The sequence below is a fragment of the Echinops telfairi genome, unplaced genomic scaffold (assembly GCF_000313985.2).
Source record: "Echinops telfairi isolate 266 unplaced genomic scaffold, ASM31398v2 ScPeMD7_443;HRSCAF=831, whole genome shotgun sequence".
Classification (NCBI taxonomy): domain Eukaryota; kingdom Metazoa; phylum Chordata; class Mammalia; order Afrosoricida; family Tenrecidae; genus Echinops; species Echinops telfairi.
Window position 1 is genome coordinate 60669688 of NW_022104341.1, and position 25780 is coordinate 60695467.

Genomic DNA, 25780 nt, shown 5'->3' on the forward strand with positions numbered 1-25780 from the left:
CCAAAAACAATTGGTTTTGAAGCTGTGCATGAGGTTACTTCTTTCTCTGAAGTGGGGAGCCAAGTCCTTCTTGGTTGTCTGGCCACGTTGGGCGGCCCCACTGGCTAAGGACATGATGTTTGGTGAATAGAGGGGCAGCGACAGAGGAAGGCCCTCACTGGGCTGCAGGCGCAGTATCGGGTGGGACGGGGCGGTCTTTCCCTTGGTTGGGCATGAGGTCGCTATGGGTCAGGACCGACTCGATGACACACAAACCAACCCCAAGGCCACCGCCGTTGAGTCAATTCTGAACCAGTGATGCTACCGGATAGCGCAGAACTGCCCCTGTGTGTTTCTGAGGCTGAAAGTCTTTAGGGGAGCAGCAAGTCCTGCCTGACCTCTGTGGAAAGGCCGGTGGGTTCCAACTGCCGAACGACCGGTTTACAGCCCCGCACGTAACCACCAACCGACCAGGGTTGCCTTCATATCCCACAGAGAAATGTAATTTTCTGGAGAGACAGAAAACACATGCAAGTCTCTCCAGCAGGGACCGAACGGCCATTCCTTTCTATCAATGACCTGAAGTAGCTGATCAGAAAGGGGATGCTAGGTCCTGCACAGGCGTTAGTGCTTGCCTTTACTCTCCACCAGCTTCTGTCTCCGTGTGCGCTCCAGATGGCAGGGCAGGCCACGGCTGAGGCTGGGTGTGGCACTGGCAGAGGGTCACCGTCCTTCCGGGTCAGCAACTGGTGACCAGGTCAGCAACTGCTCGTGACTAAGTGCCCGGAACAGACTGCGGAGCAAGGAGGAGCTCATGGACGAACACCGGGCCGTGCAAACTGTCCATCGCATATATTTATTTCACTAGACTGCAATTCTGTACAAAGTCTGAAGGGGTTTCCTGATAGCACACGTATCGTTTATGTCCTGTAACTGCTGAAGAACCAATTTGTTTTTACATTCTATCATAATACCCTATCATGAAAGCATTATTCAGTGAGAAAAAAAAATCCCCCCCCCACATATAAATGGAGATTTACCACATACACGGTGCAAGAATGTCTTTATAACACATTTGAATCACAAGGCGTGAGTCTAAAGTACATCACTGTAATTAGAACACTACTGTAAAATTACAATGCCCCTGTTCTATGAAGCAAGACAAAGCCCCGTGGCCGTCACAGGGCAGTTTGGGAAGAGAACGTCTTAGCCAACTGGCAGCAGCTTTTTAAACGGTGATTTCACAAGAAATCGTTTAATCCAGAACCCCAATGCCACAATGTTAAACAAACACAAAAAGTCTTTCCTTACACGTTCAGTATTCTCAGTGTCAAAAATGGAACACGTTTGCAACGTAGAATGTTTCTAACACAAGGAGAATACACCCAGGACCCCCTTCCTCAAACGAGGAAAGGAATAAAGGGAGGCTTTGAGAAACTTAAGGGAGACATTGCGTGGGGAGCTGACAGACCCGAGGTATCAAGAAACACAAAATTCCCTTCGGACACTTCCCGGCCTCCTCTGGCCCTCCGTCTCTGCGGAGGCCCCGGCAAGCACACTGCATGTGACCAGCAAGGACGTGGCTCCACAAAACGGTGTTCTAAAGAGAATAGGCGGAAACAAGTCAGGGAGGAAGACTTCTCCCTTTCCCCATCCTGTGGCGCAGGCAGTAGGATAGGCTATGCAAAGAAAGAAAAACGGGCAAAAGGAACAAAAACAGGCCCTTTGATCAAAGGACCACTTCATCCCGCACAAAACCAACTAGGGATACTTCTCACACGTTTCTGTCCCCTTCTGCCAGACCCCCCCCCCTAAAGTTTGAGAATGTTCGCAAGTTCAATAAATAGTAGAAAAATAATCCTTTACTTAGAAATTTTGAGATGCGTCATCCAGAGCTCAGGTCCCGTGGAGCCACTGGGGTATGGAGGGCCCGCTAAGAAACAAGGGACACGTTGAGCGTGGGGGGCTTGGCGCCAGGGCGCACCCCACGCAGGCGGCCCTCCCTCCCCGCACGTTCCTCTGGCTCAGCTCAACGAGGTTCTCGCCGACGACGAGTCACTGAAAGGGTGGTTGGTGTCTCTCCGTTTGAGGCCTGCCCCTTGTCCATGCCACTCGTGCTACGGCAAGTACATTCAACAGGCCCCTTGGTGCTCCGGCTCGGAACCAGCCTCCCTCGTCTTTCACAAGGGCGGTGTCGTGCTGCTTCGCTGGGTGTGGAAGATGCGCGAACAGGCGGGAAATGAGTGAAACCACTGGACCACGGGCCCCTGCGCGGGTTCAGGTGGCTCACTCTCCTCTCTCTCTCTGGAGCCTCGTCCATCCCAGGCCCCGTCTTCTCCGACCGTCCGTCCGCGGCTGGGGCGAGGGCAGCATTAGCACTCCGCGTCCACCGAGTGCACGGTCACGGCGGCCTGTAAGTGGTGGCTGTGGTGAAGGGTGGGGTGGTGTAAGCGGTAGTGGTGGAACTTGTGACTCAGGAGGGCAGCAGTCTGAGGTGGGGCGTCCAGATCCAAGTCCTCGTCATGGTGTCCCACGTCCACCCCTGCTGTCAGGGGGTCGTTGTTGCAGGGCGGGTTCTCACTGTCCTCCTGCGGGCTCATGGTGCTGTAGCCTGAATGGGAACAGAACACACCTGAGAACTCCTGGGGGCGGGGAGGAGGGCGTTTACCCTCGACAGACCATGCTGGAGACAGCAGACCCAATGTGACCGGCGTTTAAGGGCATCGTCAGGTACACGTTTCTTCTTCAATTAAAAAAAAGTATCACACCATCATGTTAGACAGTGGTTCTCAACCTTCCTCACGCCGCGACCCTTTAATACAGTTCCTCATATGGCGGTGCCCCCCCCAACCATAAAATTATTTTTGTTGATACTTCAAAACACTAATTTTGCTACTGTTATGAATTGGGTGACCCCTGTGAAAGGGTCGTTCGACCCCGAAAGGGGTCGTGACCCACAGGTTGAGAACCGCTGCGCTTAGATAACTGCAAACATATGGATAAGAAAAATAATAATTAAAAAAAAAAGACAAAGAAAAATAATAAACCGCAGCCCTCTTCTTCCCTCCCCCATCCTCCACCCTGCTGCCCCAACCCAAGGAAACAAAATCGCTCCCCGGCCTGGATGGGATACAGCACAAGCACAGCAACTCCCTGCCCCAGCGCAGGTGCACCACCTCCTGGGCTTCCTGCACATCGGTGAGGCCCATGCTTCTGGGTCCAGTTTATGGATGGGTGAGGAAAACGGTCACCAGAGAGGCTCAAGAGCTCGCTCTGAGTTGCAGGACCTAAAAACTCACCAGCTACACGTGGCCCAGTCCCCGTCCACACCCCCCTCTGACACTCCTGGAAACCAAAGGAGGAATCAACTATTCTCTCTCTATATGCCGGCTCCCTGTACGGCAAGATGAACTATTTTATTATTCCCAATAAGACGTGTTTCAAAAGAAAACGCTCTTGTGGATCAAAGGAGTCCAGCCCAAGAACCTTGGCATGGTTTTCAATATTGCAGAAGCCCCTTTGACATTTCTGAGAAGTGACAGCTCATTAGTATCTCCACTGCATCCAGTTAGCATCAATCGGCACTCACCCGTGGGTAGTGCTCGTCACGTTTGTGGCTGCAGAACTGATGTGCTTGCACACGACTAAGCAGGAACCGTTGGCGGTTGAAAATGCACGCTCCGTGCAAGAAGGAGCATGGCGAGTCTGTCTTCAGTGAGAGAGTTCTCAAAGGGTGGGATTATTTAACAGCCCGACTCAACAAATGTTTACGGGGCACCTACGATACCCAAGACACCCCGATGAAGCCCGGTTTCTGCACAAGGACCTCAAAACCCGGAAAGTTCAGTTCAATTATTCACTCACGGAAGACCACATGGGGCTGGAGGAAGAGAAGACAATGAGAACGAATAAGAGGCGTCTCTGTTCCTTAAAGGTTTCTGTTCACGGAGCCAGGCCGAGCAAGGTAAATGTTAAAGTTAGCCACCCAGACCCCGTGTAATCCCGTGTATAAGGGGAGTGGACAGCTGCGAACCACAGTGCTTTCACTGGCTGAATCACCAAGCCTTTCTTCCTACTTGAACTTGGCCTCTAGTCTTCACCGAAACTCCCCAGCATCACAGAAGCCTCCTCTGATGAGTGGGTGTGTCTATGCTGCTGTGCCCTGGCTGGGAAACACACCTGGGTCTCCCACCTGGAGGACGAAAATTCCACCACGGGACCACCAACACCCCTGTAAGTCTGAGATTGGGCTATCACCGAAATTCAGAAGAGGGAACAGTTCATTCTTGCTGGGTGGCATGAGAATGGTTCAGATTTCAGCTGGGCTTCCATGGATGAAGAGGAGTTTGGTAAGCCCACACAGACAAGGGAGGGGGACAGCAGCGTCTCAGAGCCATGGAAATGTAAGGTCATTCCCATAGCACCGGGCTAGGATGAGCGTTTGCAGGCAGCTGAAGGCAAGTGGAAGGCGGAAAGGTTAATTTGAAATCAGATGATCCAGGGCATGCCAGTGGACGCATTTAGAAGACGAGGCACGTGATGGGAAGGCAGGCGGCCATTCAGGAAAGAAAGCGGTGGGCAGGTGTTATAGGTAATGCCCTGTTCAATGAACCGCCATCATATGCCGATTCTGACGCATGGAGAGCCCATGTGTGTCACAGGACATGTGTCCCTCCATAGGGTTTCTTGGGGGCTCTTTTGGAAGTAGATTTCTGGGATTTTCTCCTGAGACACACGGGTGGACTCGACCCTCCCACCTCTTAGGGCTGCAGCCGCCAAGTATGCGACTGGCTTGTCCCACTCCGGGACGGGCAGGGACAGTCAGCAGGCAACCGTATGTTATCCTGAAAGGACCTGGTGGATTCTGGGGATGGTAAAAAACTCTGTACAAGTAAAACTGAAAAACAGAAAATCTTAAACAAGTCATCTACGGTCCCTACTTTTACAGAGGTAGAAGCGTGTTTAAAACATACACCCAATTAAAACTGCTTCCAAAGGAAAAACATGTCCAAAGGTATGCTTCCGCAAAGATAATTTTCAACAAAGAGAGGGGCGTCAGGATGCAGTGAGGTATCTGCACGAAGCAGAAGGGTTCGAAGGGATAAGATTCCCTCTCTAGGGACTCATTCCCCATCTTGTGGTCACAGAGAGTAACTGCAGGAGATCTAAAAAAGGCTTTTGAGTCTTGTGGAATTTGCTCACTGCTAAGCAATCCCAGGTATGAGCACATGCATTCATTTCCAGCTTCCTCCTGGACTGAACATTCTGGCCAGTGTGGAAATGGGACGGCCACGCCTGAGCTCTATGCTGGCCCGTTGTTATTTTACCTGACCCTCATAAGAATTAGTGGGGTGGAGAGAGGATTCACCTTTCCAAAGAAAAAGAAATGTCGCTTAACATATTTGGTAAGGTTTCTAAAGAGATAAGAAGAGCGGCGTTTCTGAGGGTCAGCAAGAAGTAAGTTCCGCTGACATACAATACCCTGATTGGTCCTGTAAACTGGCTCCAAATGAACAATGTAGTCGTTTGTTTCCAAGCGTAGCTTGGTACCACTCGGTCAGTTTCAATCCTAAGCGCATCAGATACCATGGAAGTCTAGGGATCGATCTGTTTCACACTCTGATTTTCCTTGTGTACACTGGACCCAAGGGCTTTCTGGGAAATGTGTCCACTGCGTAGCAAAGGCTTCCTGAAGACTTGCTGCTATGGAGTTGATTGACTCCTAGGGACCCTGTAGGACAGGGGAGAACTGCCCACTAAGTCTGTAACTCTTTACAGGTATAGAAAGCCTCTTTTTTCTCCCATGGAGCAGCTGGTGGATTCAAATTGCTGGCCTTGTGGATCGTAGCTGAACGCATAGCCCCTATGCCACCAGGGTTCCTAGCAAAGACCTAGGATGGGTCAGTCTGACCGGCGTGGGCACCTGCATCTAGGTGAGCCTCTTGACTGATTCACAGAAAAAACAACTGTTTCCTCTACTCCTTTGGGGGAGTGGTCATTCCAGCTTTACCACTGGACAAATACATGCCTTCATTTACGGATTTCTCCTCCTGGATTGCCCAGAAGCAGCATCATTTTTTTTAAAATCGTTTTATTAGGGGCTCATACAACTATTATCACAATCCATACATACATCAATTGTGTAAAGCACATTTGTACCTTCATTGCCCTCATCATTCTCAAAACATTTGCTCTCCACCTAAGCCCTGGCATCAGCTCATTTTCCCCTCCCTCCCTGCTCCCCCTCCCTCATGGGCCCTTAATAATTTATAAATTATTATTTTGTCATATCTTGCCCTGTCCGACATAAATTGTTATTTTGTCATATCTTGCCCTGTCCGATGTCTCCCTTCACCCACTTTTCTGTTGTCCGTCCCCCAGGGAGGAGGTCACATGTAGATCCTTGTAATCGGTTCCCCATTTCCAACACACCGTCCCTCCACCCTCCCAGTATCGCTACTCACATCACTGGTCCTGAAGGGATCATCCACCCTGGATTCCCTGTTTCCAGCTCCCATCTGCACCAGTGTGGCCTAGCCAGATTTGCAAGGTAGAATTCGGATCATGATAGTGGGGGCCGGGAGGAAGCATTTAGGAACCAGAGGAAAGTTCTATTTCCCATCGTTGCTACATCGCACCCTGACTGGTTCGTCTCCTCCCCAAAACCCCTCTGCAAGGGGATCTCCAGTGGGCTACAAATGGGCTTTGGGTCTCCACTCCGCACTCCCCCACTCATTCACTATGATAATATTTTTTGCTCTGATGATGCCTGCAGCATCATTTTTTAAAGAATAAGTATGGATGTGGGAGGCCTCCCTCCCCTACCTCACTGAGTTCCACCTTGGTCCTGTGTCATTTCATTCAATCCTTACCAAGCTGAGAAGCATTACTACCATACACACTCGTGTATAAGCCGAGTTTTTCAGCACATTTTAATGCAGTTTTTGTGGGAAAATTTGGTGCCTTGGCTGATATTAGGGTGGGCTTATGCTCAAGTATATATGGTATTTTCATTGTGGCAAGACATACGAGTATACGATGTAAGAATTTCTCATTTTTAAACCACTTTCAAGTGTGCAGTCCAATGGCATTCATCACAGTCACCACGGGGTGCAAGCAGCAATCACTACACATGTAAAGCTTTGTCATCACGACAGGGAGAAACTCTGTATCCGCTAATCACAATGCCCCACTCCCTGCTCTGCAGCCCCCGCGTGAACTGCTCAGCCGTGTCTCTATGTATCAGGAGCTATGGAGTCAATCTGATTCATGTATATCAGAATAGAACCATGGCCATCTGGTTAATTTGTGGAAGTAGATAACCAGGCCTTTTCTCTGAGGTCCCTCTGGGTGGACTAGAACAGCCCAGCCCTCTCTCCTCGTGAGCAGCTGCATGTACCAAATGTTTGCACTACCCAGGGATGACTTCTCTCTAGAGTTATTGATTCTAGATATCTCACAGGAGACCCTAACTTTATCTGTCCTTTTGTGTCTGGCTTAGCTCATTTCAGCCTAATGTTTTCCAATTCTCATACGTCTTTCAGGAGCTACCAGAAGCCTTCCCCTATGGCTGCAGAATACTACACTGCATGTACAGATGCCTTGTGTTGATTCCATTGACACATCAGTGTAAAAAGTGCTACGACGAGTGCCAGTGTGTGTGGCAGTTTCATAATCTGGTGTCAATTTGAGACTATTAAGGGAAAAGGGGTGGAGTTTAGCCTGCCCAGCAGGTCGCAGCTTGATAACTCATTTGGAGGCACTATGGAGATAAACAGCCTGCTGCAAGTGGGGCCCACACACTCCCTCTGTGAGACATTCCTGTTGACAAGCCACATGGAGACACACCAATGGAGCCAGGGCCCTGGAGCTGCAGGGGTCACGTGGAGACCCAGGCTGGCACGGAGATCCTTCTACCACCACTGGATCTACAAGACTTTCCATCCACTGGCCTGCGATCTCCCTGCATTTGGCATTATTGCACAGCTGCGTGAGTCTAAAGAGAAATTTATGGACTAGTACTGGACATATTAGACTTATGGACTTGATCCGGACTGGGCTGGGAGGTTTCTCATATACAATTGCTCTTTGATATAAAGTTCTCTCTTACACATATATGATTGTCTCTGGTTTTGTTTCTCTAGTCAACCCAGACTAACACAGTGTTGAAGTTACATTTCAACCCCCCTTTTAATGACTAGCAAGCTGAGTGCCAAAGGAGCTTCACCACGGCCGCACAGCTTGCAGAAACTAGGAGAGGCGACCCAAAGCAGGTCTTCAGGCCCTGGTCTCAAGCTCTTCCGACACCATGCTGTCTCAGAAATGGCCTTAGCTCTCTCCATTGTCCAGCGACCAGCAGACGGCCCAATTAATCACCAAACAGAAGACACACTGGTGAGCAAGTAATGTGCTGACAAAACAGCTAGGGGCGATTACCCTGAGCCGTGCGCATGGCCAGCAGCATCTAGGTGTCCTAAGGGCATGAACCCGAGGCCATGTTTAGTGACCCTCTGCACAGGCTCAGGGAGAAAATACCTGGCCATCAAATGCTACTGATTTGGGGGTGCATTTGGAATTACATGGCATGTCAGCATCTCCCCTTTCTCTTGGTGTTGCCTTCCGTCTGCACCCGTAACTCCTTTTCCTCCCTTGGGGATAAGCGGGATCCAATTATTGTGAAAAATGAAAGAAAGCAAGCCCTTAGTCAGACTCCTTGGATTTCAGAGTTGACACTGCACCGTTCCTTTTATCTAAGCGCTTGCTTCATGTGCTATTTTACTAAGACAATGGGGAAGCTGCTAATGAAATGTCCAAATTGTCCGTCAGAGTTCCAAGGTGGTGTTGACGCAACTGTTACTTGGGGGAGGGAGAGAGTATCCAGTATTTCTGCTGAATAAGAGATTGTTTCTACTGAATGTTAGCAGCCACAAACGGTTTTATTATTCAAAGAAGAAGAGGCACAGAACTGCCTGGTAGAAGAAATTGATGCAAGTTCAAAGGGTTTTAGGGGGAAAGGCAGAAAGTCAAAGATGCTAACAACCTTCTTTGACTCACCCTGGAAGCCTGAAGTTTCTTCCGATTTAGTTAATGGGACTGAATGTCATCCGAAGCCCAAATTAACAGACTTCAACTTACAAAAACAGTGTTTTCCCCGTTAGCTTCCCTTGAATAGCTGGCTGCAGTGCAGTGAATGCTGGTTCTTAGACAATAGTCACTCTTGCATTGTTAGCACAGGTCTGGGAGCACATGGTCGGAAGACATTTCTTTTTTCCTTCCCCAAGATCGATGTGGAGAAAGCTGAGTCAAAGAAGCCTAGATACATTATTTATGTTTGAAAGAAAAACAACAACAACAACAAAACTGCTCTTGGGGGGAAAAATGGAGATTTCTGGGGAACTAAACAGTGATCTTGAGCAATAAAGGGAGCTTAACATCACAAGAAAAGTCCTACAACTCCTGCTTCGTGGAACTCACAGCCATGCTCAAAGACGTCTGCGGTTTGCAGTGGCAATGAGCGGTACGGTCCAGGAGAAGGGGAGAAGCCCCGCGCTCTGGGCAGAGCCTTCCCTAATCTCGGCTATGGCCGCTGTCACGTCTTCCAGAGCATCTTCCAGGCGCCATGTTCTACAATGTCAGCCTTCCACATGTTCTAGCCCCGCCCCACTTGACACCAACGAGCAACCCTGGGCAGCACCACCAAAGAAGATGCTTTGCCAACTAGCAAGCCTAGGCGGCAAGACCTGAGCCGATGCTGGCTTACGGAGCATCTAGTGGAGGTGGACAGCAGGTTCTATTTAGGCAATTTCAATTTTTACTTAAGGAAAATCAGGGAGCAATCAATGAGTGTGTTGGGGGTCCTGGGCTTATTCTCGGGAGTGCCTGAGACAGGCACATACCTACCCAGAGACCCTGAGAACATGCTGCCAGAGATGGAGGGTTTGTTTTGTGAAAAGGATGTAAAAATAATTTAAGCAGAAACAGAGAGAGAGAGAGAGAGAGAGAGAGAGAGAGAGAGAGAGAGAGATCAAACCCTGACCCCCGGTCCTCCAGTCCTCACCATGATCACTTTCTGTTCCTGATCGGCCCCAGTAGCGCCGCCTCCTTTCCGGGCTGTGCGGGTGCCGCTCCATGACGGCGGCGATGAAGCGGGTGTTGCTGACTGCGGGAAGGCAAGGAGAGTTAGTGCTCCTGGGAGGCCAGGATCTCCAGCAGCGAGCTCGGAGCGAGCTCAGTCACGGGCGGGGAGCACTGGGATGTGTCCCGTACAATGGTCTCGGAGGAGGAGGCAAGCGAGCTTTTGAACTGCGGCAGAGTGTGAGGGACTTGATGATGTCTCTCCAACAGGCTTCAAGAAGCCGCGCGCGGGGCGGGAGATCTGGCTAGTCCAGCGCTCACGGAGTCCTCTCCTGATAACGAACATGCTCTCCCTCTCCCACTCCCTATATATGTATGTGTTCATATATGTCTACACACACACACACACACTGGCTAGTCCAGCGCTCACGGAGTCCTCTCCTGATAAAGAACATGCCTCCCTCTCCCACTCCCTATATATGTATGTGTTCATATATGTCTAGACACACACACACACACGAATGCGTTAAAAACATTCATACCAGAAGCTTCCCTTTCTAAAACACTACCTTGGAAAATAAGGGCAGGAGGGAAGAAGGGCAGGGGAGAGGAGCTGTTTGGTGCCAAATCATTGAATCCCCCCAAACTTTTTAATATCATTCCAACCTTCTGAGATTTTTCTAAGGCAAAGCAAACACGCAGCCCCAAAGGAAAAGGGCCGAAAGCCACAGCTCCTTAAACTTTAATGAACGCCAAAAAGATACAAGGAACCCTCTTGCTTCTGGTGGGCCACGGGTACTCACTGATGCCCCGGTCTTCACGGCTGTCGTCGTCCCTTTCATCCCGGTCAGTCTCCAGGTGGGACATCCGCACCGACATCTCTGCCCACCACGGAAGAGAGAGAAACATGACGATGCCATCGAACAAAACCACCCGCTCTAATTCCCGCGGGGTGACGGCACCCCACCACGAAGGAATTCGATCTTGAAAAAGTGTGAACGGAGGCCCCATTTTTTTTTTTAAATGCAGAGGGAGCCGGAATCAGAAGAGGGAAAACAAGAAGTGGATAATTACGAGTCACACTGGAAGCACACACTCATTTTTCAGGGAGAAGTGGAAAGAGGCCAAGAGACCTCGAGCACTCTACCCACATACCCAACACAGAAGGAATAGGCGCCGAAGCTACGGCCACAAATTCCTCCCACGGCCAGGTGTGCGGTAGCAGCAGACCATGATCAGGCAGTCTCCGGCTGACCCTGTCTACCGCAGGGAGACAGCTCACTGGGTGACATCCCTGTGACTGAGTGGCAGCATTACCCACGAGCCATCTACAGACTGCAGCCACGGGGAAACATTGCAACCCATCATCACTGCTGAAAGGCTGAGCTAAGCGGCTCCTGACAAAGACCAGAAACAGCGATGAGTTAGCCTAATCTCCACCCATTGCTGGGGGCCCTTAGGGGCAGCCGGGCATGGTATTAAACGGCCTGGCCCCTGCCAACAAGCGGATCCCCACAGAGATCAACAAACAAGCAACGCTTGCTTGGAAGTCATGATTCCTTAGCCCACTTTGAGAGATGCATTCACATTGCCAACTAACAGCTGCTGTTTAATAGATGCCGATTCTTACCATCTGGGGCGTCTCCTTTCACCTGTCTTTTAGGGACTGCAGGGTAGCCCAGGGGACAAAACATCCCACTTGGAATGTCGACCCTGGGGTGGCCCCAGAGAACTTTCCAAGGTAATCCAAATGGATCTCATAGGGTTTTCGAGCCAAGGGATGTGTGTGATAGGCTACATGGGGGAAGCAGTTGGTGGAGGTATTTGAGTGTACTCCATAAAAGCCGAAGATGGAGCACCGTAGCCAGTGGGCAACCGGTCCTCAACCCTCTGCACAATCCAAGGCAGGCTGCTGCCTCGGGGGGAGCCATGGGGTTCATTCTGAGCTCACCTTGGGCAGCCAGAGGGGACATCTGCTGATGGCTCCGACGATGTATCTGATGGCGGTAGGCATACACAGCAAGGACCAGCACCATGATGCAGCCCATAATACCGCCAGCCACAGGACCCACGGGGGCACTTTTGATCATGTTCAATGAGATCACCTCATCACCTTTGTTGAAACAAACAAACAAACAAACAAACAAACAAACAAACGAATGTCCCTTGTACGTGATTCCCAAGTATGAGGCTGGCGAGAAGGGGAAGAGAAAGAGTGTGTGTGTGTGTGTGTGTGTGTGTGTGTGAGAGAGAGAGAGAGAGAGAGAGAGAGAGAGAGAGAGATAGATTTGGGGAAGGTAAATAAGTAGGAATAGCTGCTTTAAGCTTCAAATCCCTCAAAGGAGGCCCCAAAACAATGAGGGCACAAGGGCTTCACATCATCCCTGGGACTCAAATGAGAACCTTGGATGGTAAGCAGGGCAAAAGCACATTTGGCAAGGACCTGCCTATGTAATAAGCAGCCCCCTGTGTTAACAGCCCTGGCTGCCTGGGGTATCAGTTATTCTCAGGAGAATAAGAAACCCACACAGTACAGAAGTCAGGGCAGCAGAGGCCTGTTTGGGGGACTCATGTGATTGGTTGATGGCAATTAATGGGTGTTATACAATCTGTGTGTGCTGACCAGATCACACGTCCAAGTGTATGTGTTCCAAGTAAAATAGTGCGTGCACACTTTCCATAGGAAACCTATGGCAGGCATGCTATAGCTTCTTAGAACAAGGTCCCTCAACTCTGTCCCCATCTGCTTTAGCAGTGACACGTGAGATCAAAACCCTTCTTACCCGGGAATCTTTCTTCTACAGGGGAGCTCACTCAGCGAGCCGATCAAAAGCAACAGTCCACTGAAGATATGAATATTTGGACTCACCTGCCAACTAAGCTTTAAGTCAAAAATAAAACAGCCAACCAACAACCGTTGCAATTGAGCCTCTTCCGACTCATGACTCGTGGCAACTGCGTGTATGTCAGAGTAGAACTGTGCTCCCTCCGTGGGGTTCTCAAACCATTCACAGAGCAGATAATCAGACCCCCTTCCAAGGCGCCTTTGGGCGGCTCTGAACCTATGAACCACCAACCTTGTAGCCCAGGGCTTAACCATCTGCGCCACCCAGGGACCCCTTAAGCTGTACTCCAGAGTGACACTGAGAAAACTGCACCTGAGAGATGCAGCTCCCGGGCGGTGTTCTGCATGCCCCGAAGCCTGATGCCAGGCTCTCCGCTCCTGACCCTCCTCTCCCCCGACTGCTCCAGCTCTATAGTGTGGCTCTCTGCCTTCTGCTGGCAGGCTGCCAGGTAGATTTGTAGTCCCAGGACATCTGCCCTGCGAGAGTCACGACGGATGATGACCAGCCGTGCTTACTTCCTGCCTCACTGGCCCTTCGCCTCTGACAGCAGGGACTCCCAGGCAGCCAGGCTCTGGAGGCCGGCCACACAGACACTGGGCCCGAGGAGCAAGCTTTATGGGAAAGAATTTGAGGCCAGCAAACTTTGCGACAGAGGGCTATCTACTCTCTCTGTGTACCAAGTAACCCGGCAGCTGGACAGCGACGTTTGCCCACCATGGGCCTTGGTTTGTGACGCCGCAGAAAGCTGTAGGTGAAGGGAGCAGGGCTGCGGGGCAGAAGATCACTGTGGATTGCTGGCTGGAAGGCAGGCGGGCAGGTGTGTGCTGAAGAACCTCACCGGCCTGGGTTCCCAGGAAGCATACCTATTGCTCCCACATCATCAACGTAGGGACTTTTGGCTCCGACGATCCCCCCGAAGCATTCCTTCTGGGGCGCACAGTAGGACTTGTCCAGATGGGTCTTGCCATCGCTGTCCACCATGCACCATTCACAATCCAGCACACCGAAACAGTCCCTGCAGGAGGGAAGACACGTCGGGTCCCAGGGAGCACCTGGGTGGGGCACCAGGTTGGTCTCACTAGTGCCACCATTTACTGACACTGTCAACTCCTGAAACCGTACTTTTTGGTCCTTATAAAAGGAGAGCCACAGTGAGAGAGCAGCCAACCGCTGGCAGAGGAAGGGCAGAAGACTGCTTGCTTCGAGTCCAACGATGACACTCATTCACAGATCAGGGGAGAGTTACTCAAGTCTAGTGGCTCCAAGGTTTGCCTAATAGCCCCCCCAGAGTGTGGTCATTGAAAGAGGAGGAAAAAGAACAAAGGCCGATATGTTGGGGAAATAGGTTTCATTAACAGCCATTTCTTAACCGAGTCCACTGTCAATCTCTTCTCAAATTTAGTGAACTTTGGGTGATTGCATAACATCCCAGAGAATCTGGTGCCAAATTGTCCCCTCTGCTAAAGGACACACCAAAGGAGAATGAGCTGTCCCCTCTACCCACTTCTTGTCCCAACAAATGCAGCTACAATGTATTCAGCACCCCAACCCTCATGCTAGCCTACCAGAGCCACGAGTCCCCAAATGGCGAGTCTCACGCTCCCCGGAGAAGAGAGGCAGGGGACAGGCAGTCCTTAGTTCGAAAAGGAGCTTGCAGCTGACCTGCTTTCTTAGAAAGTAAGCTTGGTGACCTTGCACATATCACACAGACAGCCTGGTCCACCAGACTGTTTTCCTGTCCCCTCGGCCTTGCTTGATACCATGTCCCCTCTCACTTCCTGAAACTCATGAGTAAATTCCTCACACAAGAGGTGCCTATGAGCCACTGTGACAAATAGCAAATAGCTCCCATGATCTCAAACAGAGGACTCAGACGGCCTTCGCCACCGTAAGCTTCGTGGATGAAAGGCTTGTGGAAATCAGTGTCAGGCCTAAAAAGCTGGAGTACCTTTGGGAGATATTAGTGGGACAGATGTATACTAGCTGGGAAAATTCCGAGAGGCTGTTACACTCCGGTCACCACAGCAGCTGTCACGCTGACCCCAAATCAGCACCCAGCCCTGCTTACCCACTTTGCACCCTCTGGTTGCACTTGCTGTTGACACACTGGTGAAGGCCGTCTTGGAGGCCAGGGTCAAAGGCAGTGTATGTCACTGGCTCTTGGTGCACCTCACAGCTTGGGTTTCTGTGCAGAAGGCAAGGGCAATGGTCAGGACCCAAACTCATCAGGGCCCAAGCTGGAGGGCTGCCTGCGTGCATCGCGTGGTGAGTGGAAGGGTTCTTGGCAATGATCAGACAGAACTGGGATTGAGTCCTCTCTTTGCCACTGAATCTGACCACAGAGCAATCACTTAACTACTCTGAGCTCCAATTCTTTCACAGTTACATGTAATCGAAATCACATTTAAAATTTAAATCTAAGAAGTCACAAATAACAAAACGTGAATGCGTAAAATTGAAAGTGAAGAGCAAGCTCCCTTCATTCTACGCCTCAAACACGCTGTGCTCTTCCTGCCATTGAGTCGATGCTTGACTCAGAGACCCTTTAGGACAGGGCAGAACTGCCCCTGTGAGCTTCCACGACTGTAGCTGTTTATGGGATCGGAAGCCTCACCTTCCTCCTAGGGACCGAGGACATACATAGAGGAGCCCTGGTGGCATATAGCAGGTTACTAGTTGAGCTGGTAACAAGAAGGTCAGTGGTTCAAATCCACAAGCAACGAGAGAAAAACGTGGCAGTCTGTTTCTGTACAGACTCAGTCTTGGAAACCCTGTGAAGCAGCTCTATTCTTTGCTAGAATCGCTGAGTTGGAATCAATTCGGTAGCCGTTGGAATGGATGATGTACTCAACTCAAGCATACTTCATTGCTTTTAATTTAAATTCTCTAGAATGGGTTTATCACGACTCATTTAATCAGTCTTGAAATAGAAAGAGGGCTATACACTAGGTGTGAACATGTTAAGCTCACATGTAAAGTAGCTGACCTGTGGTAGGTACTTGGTAACTGTGTTACAGTCTCCTATGTGTTATGTGTTAATAGAAGTCACATTTGAAATTTTAAATCACATTAAAAACTTTGGGGGCACAGCATAGATAGGCTTTCTGCTTATACACTATTTATATTTAAACCTGAAAGACTTCATATTAAGGCATTAGGGACCTTGTACTGTGGCTAACTAGACACTATCAGTATTAGGATGAATCCTTTCCTTATGCCACAACCCCAAACAGATCTATAAATAAGCCCCTGTGTTATTTTCTTACCTGTTCTCTGCATTGGTGAGGCTGCCGGTGCACTCATTGACCTCTAGAGGGCACTCGCAGGGACATTCACACTCATTTTGTTCCATTCTGAAAGCAGAAAGATTCTGTTGTAGCATGTCAGTGACAAACTGCTTACTGTATACACACCAGGGAAACAAAGTAAAGGACCCCCGGTGAGCGGAAAGGGACAGAAAGATGGAAGTTCATACCAAAGGCTCTCATGCACACACACAACTGCCCTTAATCCACTGCTCTTAGGACAAGGATGTCGCAAAGGAGGCAGCTCGAAAGGCTTTAGTGACTGGGGCTTTCTGTTCTTCCAGGGCGCGTCACCCCAGCCTTTGCTGGGGTCACTTCAACATGGCTGGCAGCACTTACAAAATCAAACAGGCTGCTAAACAGAGAAAACAGCCCATCATGCTTTTACCGATGACAGTTGAGACAGAGCCGGTCCACCATACTACACGCACAGAAGGCCAGAGAGTCGCAGGTTTCATTGACGATGCCGACAAAAGCGTTGGTTTCTGGGATCCTTGCCAGTCGGTATTTAGAACAGTGGCTGCCATGCACAAGGTTTGTCAAATCCCCCTACGGAACAACCAGGGGTGTCAGGAGTGATGGGCAACCAAGCAGAGACCTTGCCCTACTTTACTGAAACCAGCTCTCCAATTGTCTACAAAACTAGCCCTTAAAAAACGACTGTACTCATATATGTGTGCATAACCATAATGACAAATGCAATACACAGTCACTGCTAGACCCTAAGATAACAGAGACACCAGATACATAAACCCACCACCCAGAGATAATTCCCACTGAACAGTTGCATGGAAGTGATTTGTTCTTTACTAAATGGTTTTACAGAAATTTTATATCTGTACCTAAGTATAAACTTGGTTTCTTTCGAAGTCATTTAACAATAAAATGAGGAAAATAACTTCAAGAGTCAATCTAGGGCAACTTTCAGCTGATAAATAGGTTATGACAAACTCAAAGGCAAAGTTCACCAGAAACTACCCGTTTTTCTCCTCTTGGATAACTTTTCTTCTTTAAGAAAAAAATTTTAAGAAAAAAAATTTATTTTGAACAGACTTTTGAACCTTCTTTACGACAGGACCCTGCTTCTACAATGTTCAAACTATCCAACCTGAACAGCACCCTCTGCATCATTCTATACGAAGGAGCTGTGGGAGCTTGCTCTTTGATTTGCCAAATTTGTCTCTCACACTGGGAAATTGAAGGTTCATAAAGTTATGCACAACCTTATTTCTGCATGTGGGTTACAGTGCTGGGAAATTTCAACCCTGAGCCAGCTTCCAGCCATCCCTTATTAGAAAGATGTGGTGGTGTTAAGCTGAGCTCTAAGAACAATGGGGTGGCTCCTTGAGTTCTCGAAGGTCGAGGCCACATTTCTACTACCTAAAATGTGCCTGCCTCCTCGAGACGAGGGGAGTAGTGGTCACACATTGGGCTGCTAACCGAAATCGAAACCACCGGCCAGCTCTGAGGGAGAAAGATGAGGCTGTCTCCGCTCTGGAACGAGGCACAGTCTTAGATACACACGGGGCCGTCCTAGGGGACAACATCGACTGACGGAACTGAGTTTGGTTTGGGCTATGATCTTATTTCCCCCAATACCCACGAACGTGCCTATTCCATTTTCTTTTTGGATAACTGGGTTGCTAAGAAACCATTCTATTTCATATTGAACTAAAATTTGCCTTTTTGGAAAGCTTTGCCCCAAGGATGCTGGCTCTGTCTACTGAAGCACCGAGGAAACCGTAGCTCCCAACTTGGAGAGAAGGAAGGTCCAGAGAGGGTCATCCAGGCATTGCTAGGATCACCTTCCTCTGAGGACACCCCAGGGTGGCCACAGCCTGCTCCTCCCAGGAAAGCGCTGCGCGGCATGCTACGCGGTCTCACGGGACTAATAAGTACACCCCTGGCTGACACATTCTTGCATTAAGAACACATGTTTCTTCAATTTCTATCCCACTGTACAACTATCATTGCTTTTTGTAGGCTAAAACGGGGATTTTCAATTCAATCCAGTACATTTAAAAATTAACTTTAACAACACACATTGTGATAGAGATGCATAGTCTGTGTGGACATCCTGGTGCCCATAAATAGCTCTTTAAATGCCAGCACTGTCATTTCTCTCATCTGTTGTCCTCACAGATGAAGATTATCTACTGATCAGTAAGAACGTCCAGAGGACCTTGAACCACATCGGCGTTGAAAGTGCAGCACTCTGTCACACCGGCATTCTAAGTGAAGAAGGAAATGATTTTTCAGGTGGCCTACATGAGGGTGCCCAACCAAGGACTGACCTAATTTGGCCGTAGGGTTTAAGGGGACACCCTGTGTCACCTCTATTTATGCAAGAGTGTGGGAATAGGTTCAGTAGCTAGTTCAAAGGGCTTCAATTGGGTGAGTCATTAAACAAACCAACAATTGTGAGAGCTCAAAACATCCACTTCCCCAGTCTGGGCCTTCTGTTCTGCCGCTGTCAGTTTTGGGGAACTTGGGTTAGGGTCCCTCTCAGTCCTCTGATTCTGGGGCTCTACGGCAGAGCCCTGGACACTCCACAACCTCTCCATCTCACTTGCTAGCGGAGCTGAAGAGCCAACTTACCACCAGGCTAGTGTTGAATTTGTAAAACCTCTGGACGGTCCTGTCACTGAAGCTGTTACAAACGTTTTTCTTCACAAAGTTGGGATGGTTCAGGATGTCGTTGGCTACCAGGGGCTCCTAACAAGGTCACCAAGAGCAGAAGTCAATGTCAGGTTAACGAGCCCAGGCAGCTGGAGAGTGGAGCGACCAGGTTCCCAGCAAATACCTTGTGGGTGATGTGCTGCTGCTCCACTGGTGCGTGCCCTTTGGGGTCAATGAGGGTTGGATGTGCCACCAAATAGCCCCTGTCCTCCATTATGAAGCACCTGTGGCAAGACACACGGCAGTCCTCATTCATGTTCATGGTTCTTCCGTCGCACTCTCAGAGAGTGTTCGACTTGCTCGCTCAGAGGCAGAGAGCATTTACCTGAGTTCTCAGTGCTTCTTTGTTGGAAAAAATGAAGGAAGCCAGGCCCAAGCAGAGAGACAGCATCACTACCCTTGACCATACACCGCCGGGGGGACAGGGTAAGCCTTACACCTGACTCTGAGATCACCTAGACAGCTCACACCAAATATGTGCCTGTCCGTCCAGTCAGGTAGACTTAAAGAACCCTTTGCAGGGCAACGGATGTACAAATGTGCTTGACACAATTGATGTATATATGGATTGTGATAAGAGTTGCATGAGCCCCTAATAAAATTATTTTTTTTTAAAAAGAGCCCGTTGCAGGGATGGATAAGTGGAATGTTTTACTGTCTTTTCAGGACAAGGAGACCATGAAGGACGTGGACTTGAATAGTCTGAGGCACAAATGTGAGGTGCACCACACTTCCTTCTTTTGATGACAAACACGAAAACCCCACACAACATGTGGGGGACATATACATCTGTGTCTGATAGAAAAGCAAGTACTAAAAAAGAGAAGCTGGAATTGCTTCTATTTATTTATGTAATTGCTTTTTATCAAGGTGACACGCACTTCTCTCTGGCTCCGCATCAGGCATGTCCGTTTGTCCTGAATCCGCGTTGCCTCACTAAGGGCCAATGTGTAGTAAGTACTTCAGCAGCGAGATGCTGCGTGACCCATGAGACTATACCAAGAGAGTGATTTTCAAACCTGGTCCACATTAAATTAAGGGAATGCCCTGGCTTTGATCAGACATGTTCTTTTGAAATTAAAGAGGCAAAGATTTTTAGTTCATGAGCCCCTTCCTAAGGGAAATAAAAAAAGAGCAGTCTAAATGTCTGAAAATGTTACCAAGACTTTGGCTTAAAAAGCAAGTCACATCAAAAGTACGACGCAAGAGTAGCCTCGGGTCCGTTTTGTACCCCGATTGTGGGAAACCTTTAATTGCTGGTTTCTGGAGAAACAGAGCTGTTGGTGTATTCGGTGCCACTGTTAGGAGCTGGGTTTATCTGTAAACCCTAAAGAGTGTGCATCTTAGAAAAAGAGCAAAGACTTTGTTCACGGAACACCCGGGCCATGGACTTGGCTTCTGCTCCCGAGAGTGACGCTCTGGCTGCCATGCCGCCCGGGGCTGCGGGAGAGCTCTTCCCTTCTGCGTCTACAGCTGGAAGGGAAATGACGTCCCTGAAGGGCTTACCTTATTTTGTTGCCACCATCTTGGTTACAGACTGGTAATAAGTCCATCAGAACTTTGTAGAAGTATCTCAGCGTGAAGTCAATGCCCATCACAGCTACCGTGTGCCCAGAAGACATCTGTGTGCTTTATGGGAAAAAGACCAATGATGATAAGAGGCAGTTCTTATGTAACGGGGAGAGCAGTATGCCATCACAAGGGCACATTGTACTATCAGCTTCATGTCCTCGCCCCTAGGAAAATGAGGAATAGACTGATTTAAGTAACATGAGGTTACGTAAGAGGAGCCTTTAGACTGATGAGGATCGATATTCTTCACCTACCATGGAATACGGTTCATTCCCCGAGACTACAGGCGCTCAAAGAGAAGCTGGACCACACTCAGGGCAGAACACAGGTGGGGGGAAGGAAGCTACCAGGGGGGAGGTTGGCTAGATGGATCCAGTCTTCCTTTAGGAACCTGGACTCTCACCAAGGTTAACTGATGGATCGAATACTACACAAAAGTTAGTAGGAACAATGCCCCGTTTTACTTTCTTTTCACAACACTATACCTGGCTCTACGAACGACCTATGTTCGGAGTCACAGGCCGGCTTCTCTACCATCCAATAACAGGACTCTCAGAAGGAGAGGTGGACAGAAAGGCCAAGTTGGGCACCAAAACGCGATGCTCTCTGTTGAGCTCTGGACTCAAGCAGACTGGAGGTTACGGGCTGGCCCCGGTGGTTTCTATCTGAGGGGCTCTGTTGATGTGCCTTAGCCTTTCCCAGAGTTTCAGATGTCTCATCTGGAAAGAAAATAACTCCGTACCTACATCACAAAGCTGGCCCGGGCAGTAAGTGGCTGGTATGTTGACAGTGCTTAGTGACATGGCTAACCTGGGGTAAATACTCCAAAGAAACAGCGAGGTCTTAAGCCTCAGTCCTGGGCTGAAATGAAATTATTATGTTTTCAGAGAAAACATATCCCACCGCTCAAAAACATGAATCGTAAAACGCTGAAGAAATTTCCCTTTGGAAATGTGGGTTGTGTGTTGGGCTGCTAGCCACAAGGTCAGCAGTTCGAAACCACTGGCCGCTTTTGGGGAGAAAGGTGAGGCTTTCTGCTCCTGTCAAGATTTAGAGTTTCTGAAACTCTCAGGGGCAGTTCCTTCTCTGGCCTCTGGGGTGGCGATGAGTCAGATTCGACTTGATGGCAGCGAGTTTGGTTTTTGGGTTTAATGTTTGGAGTAAAATCAGCTTTGCCTTCTAGATGACTGCCCCCTCTAGTGGCAGTCAGTGTTGACACTGATTTCCATCGTAACAAAACTATCAGAAGGAGAATCATGACCCCGAGAGAAATGTCCGTATCAGGGCTTTGCTGTCAAAGCTGGGTGGCAAGGGGTTATGGGAACCCATGCTGTGGGATGACCTTTGAGAAGCTATTGCCTCAACAGGAGCTTCCCTGTTAATAAAGGAACTTAAAATCCCAGGAGGAAATGGAAGAACTGGTTATCACAGGTGAGGTTTGGGTTTTGTAGCAAATAAGGTTTTGTTGGAAGTGTTAAGTCAAAAGAATTTTAAATTTCTCTGGTATGTTCAGCAAGGAATGAAGTATCTACATGAGATTCATCATTATGATAATAGTAATAGCTTCCGTTTACCTAATGTTCACAGTTTATAGACACGCGAGTGGGCATCTGAATGAAGAATTTCAATCATCTATCACAGCAATCTTATGGGGGGTCATAATGTGAAGACAGCTGAAGCTTGGGGAGACCCAAGTCACAGCAAATAACTAGTGGAAGCTGCAGGAATTGAAACCGCCGTTTCCAGCTCCCAAGCACATACAAGTACTTTTAACCCCCGGAGAGACTGCCTCCTTAGATCCGCACACATTCAAGAGTTCCCAAGCAATTTTATCCAACCGGTTGATAAAATTGAGACTTGGAAGGAATTATATCTCTCATTTTATACAGGAAAAGTTAGGTGCAGAACAGTTTTAAAGACTTAAACAACATTGATCATCTTTCATTTATGGCATAAAGACCAGTAGCCCAGGCTGGGTTCTTTGTACAAGACCAGAGTCCTTCACTGAGAAATGGAATTCCAGTTTTTTAGAATAAGCTAATTTTGTTTGTCAGCTTCTCCTGCATGATTACCACCCATACCTATATGCTTAATATATTGAACAAACACACTGCCTACATAAGTCTAGAATTCATAGTCTCTATTTTGGATATGCAGCCCATAAAAGAAATCATATAAAAATGAAACCAACACACAAAAATGAAACCAAATCTGTATTTCTACACAGTATATAGTGGATGTTTGAGTACTTTTGTGAGTTATTCTACTGTCCAAGACTTGTCTTATTGGTTTACTACTAACCCACAACTGTTGATGTTCAGGAACTGATTAAGGGACTATTAATAACTATTAATCAATACCTGAACTTCAGCATCTCAATCAGCAGGGCATTCTCCAAAGAATGTAAAGTAAGATTCTCAGGCCACTGAGATAATGCTAATAGAAGAATCAAAAATCAGTAAAGCTACCAGGAGTAACGGTTTAAGTGAGTGTGAAGTTGAAAAACAAGGTAGGAAACGGGCTGTATGTCTAGCCCTGCCCCTTAGCAAAAGGCCCTCTCCCAAACTATCAGCCCAAACCAAAATAAACAAACCCACTGGCCTCTGAGTCAGTGCTGACTCATAGTGACTCTCCTAGGGGATTTCCCAGAGTATAGCTGTTTACAGAGTAGAAAGCCCAATTTTTCTGCCCCAGAGCTATTGGTGGTTGGTTTTGAACTACCAACCATGCATATCGAAGCCCAACATGTAATCACTGCACCACCTGGGCTCCTCCACTTCTGAAAAGTCATGGTGAGTGGGAAGGAGTGCTTCATAACAACTAATAGACAAGTATCTATCTATTTTTTTTACAGTTTTATTGGCACATAATCCACATATCATACAATTCAATAGTTCATTATACAATCCTTACCCCAAGACAATGATCTTAAGCTCTTTCTCATGCTCAATAAAATTTAAAGCATGAATAAAACTAACAAACAACAAACCCCACCAATAATCAGCCCACTGATTGCAATTTATAGAAAGCCTGGAGGATACCGTGGAACCATCTCAGAGGGCTTTCAAGGCTGTCCATCTTGATGGGAGTAGACGACCACAGTACCTTTCTCCTCTGGACCAGCTTGTGGGTCTAAACCAGCCCAACCCAATCCACTCTGCCACCAAGGCTCTTTCAAGACTGGATCTCATGACAAAAATAAATAAATACACAACCGCCGTTTGCTCAACATTATCAAGTACAGTACTGAACATGTCACTAGGGTCATCTCTAGTGCACATTATACCCATTCAATATGGACATTATGACCCTGCTTTACACCTGAGGTTCAGATAAGGCATAGGACATAATGAAGGTGACCAGATATTAACATTGGTAGAGCGGGACACCATTGATAAAACTCATATCCTGGCAAAATAGTCACATGACAGCCGAAAACTGTATACCCTAGCTTGTCATGCATTCTTTCCAAAAATTGGAACTTTTTTAAAACACCGCGGGATGTGGGACAAATTGTTAAAAATCGGGGCTGTCTTGCCAAAAGCGGGATGTCTGGTCACCTTAGACATAACAGTAATAAACGTTATCTAGTAATTATTGAGCCCTTAACAAATGTGGAAGTCCCTGGGTGGTACACACTGTTAAACTTACTTGCTAACTGAAAGGACAGATGTTCAAGTTCCTCCAGGCGTGTCTGGAGAGAATGCCCGGTAATCTACTACTTTGGAAAGAATCAGTCACTGAAAACCCTTGGAAGCACAGTCCTACTCTGATACGCACGCCCGGGGCTGCCAGGGGTTGGAACCAACTTGATGGCAACTGCTCCCGCATACTAGGCTTTAATAAACTTTTACTTTAATAAACCTGTGACATCAGCTCTATGATCTCTCTCAGGCGGGGAAACTAAGGTAACAAGAGGATATAGGCAATCAATCAATCAATCAATCATTTACTTAGAGTGGAATCTCAGGAGAAGGTCAAGTTCCCATGGTGGTACATGAGCACAAAATCACTTGGAATCATTTGAAAAAAAAAAAAAAAATAGAGCTTTGCAAGGCTTCTCTCTCTCAATAGGTGCAGCCAAGCTGCTGCCACATTGACCCGTGCATGGAAAGAGGTAGTTGACTTGCATTCTGAACTACATCAAGTGAGAACCACACAGATTTTAAAACATTAAAGCATGCTCAGCCAAACAAAATGCTCAAACTGTCAGTTCCAGAAGACTGCTCATCAACCAAGGCAAGAGAGAGTCTTATTCCACAGACTCCAAACTCATGAGTGCTTGGTGGCTCGAAGGCAGGATCCACACCAGCCACTTCCTTCTGCTGAGTAGAGCAGCCAAGGCAAATGGAAGAAATGATGAAATCAAAGAGCTAAGCGGAACACTTCAAAGGGCAGCTCAAGAAGACAAAATAGAGTATTACGATGAAATGTGAAAAGACCTAGAGTTAGAAAGCAAAAAAGGAAGAACAAGCTTAGTGTAACTTAAACTCAAAGAACTTACAGAAAAACTCAAGCCTCGATTTGCACTATTGAAAGATTCTATGGGCACAATATTGAATGACACAGAAAGCACCCAAAGGCAATAGGAAGAATACAAACTAGTTGACATTCCACCACTTCAGGCAGTAACACAGAGCTATTAGGGAAGTGTTCAACTATGCACCACAAGGTTGGTTGTTCAAACTCACCAGCTACTTCCTGGGAAAAAGATGAAGCTAGCTGTCCCAAAAAACAAAAAACAACCTGGAGCCTCAGAACCTCCGTTAAGGGTTGCTATGAATTGGAATTGACAGCGTTGGGTTTGGGGCTAGGTCATTTGGCCTAACAGCTTCCTTGTGAATGAACAAAAATCAAAAACTCTGCTACAGGATTCTGCAGCATAGTGTTCACAGGCACAGCTCAAAACCCCCGGCTGGCTGCGAGCTGTGAGACGCGGAGGGCAGTTCCCAGGGAAGGCGCCCAGTGCCGCAGCTTTGCTGTTGGCGGTGCATGCCGCCTCTCCCAGGGCTGGTGTCAAGACACTGAAAACCAGTTTACGTTTCACCTTCTCCATAAAAGCACAGATCCCGAGGATGTGCTTCCATTAGTGAAAACAAGCATCGATGTAGGTCTTTCAAAAACGTGAAGTGGCGTAAAGTGCACTTTGGAAAAGCCAAGAATACCGGAGCTCGTCTCGTTTGGGCTGCTTTTCGTTTCTCCCAAGAGAAATGACTAGATATTAGAATATGAGAGCATGTCACGTGTGATTATGTACTGGCAATTCTTTTTTTTTTTTTTTTTTAATTAATCAATTTATTGGGGCTCATACAATTTATCACAATA

General features: G+C 48.1%; 1 protein-coding gene across 1 annotated transcript in view; it reads right to left on the reverse strand.

Moving 5' to 3' along the window:
* Nucleotides 1–816: 816 nt before the first annotated feature.
* Nucleotides 817–25780, reverse strand: part of CACHD1 (cache domain containing 1) — a gene marked incomplete at its 5' end in the record, with an annotated part of 257365 nt that continues 232401 nt past the window's right edge. Inside the window, 11 exons of the mRNA XM_004699368.3 lie at nucleotides 817–2590; nucleotides 10037–10138; nucleotides 10857–10934; nucleotides 12005–12166; nucleotides 13763–13914; nucleotides 14968–15084; nucleotides 16166–16252; nucleotides 16593–16753; nucleotides 18803–18919; nucleotides 19008–19107; nucleotides 20390–20512. Coding sequence (XP_004699425.2) covers nucleotides 2352–2590; nucleotides 10037–10138; nucleotides 10857–10934; nucleotides 12005–12166; nucleotides 13763–13914; nucleotides 14968–15084; nucleotides 16166–16252; nucleotides 16593–16753; nucleotides 18803–18919; nucleotides 19008–19107; nucleotides 20390–20512 — 1438 coding nt within the window. The remainder of the gene's footprint in view (nucleotides 2591–10036; nucleotides 10139–10856; nucleotides 10935–12004; nucleotides 12167–13762; nucleotides 13915–14967; nucleotides 15085–16165; nucleotides 16253–16592; nucleotides 16754–18802; nucleotides 18920–19007; nucleotides 19108–20389; nucleotides 20513–25780) is intronic.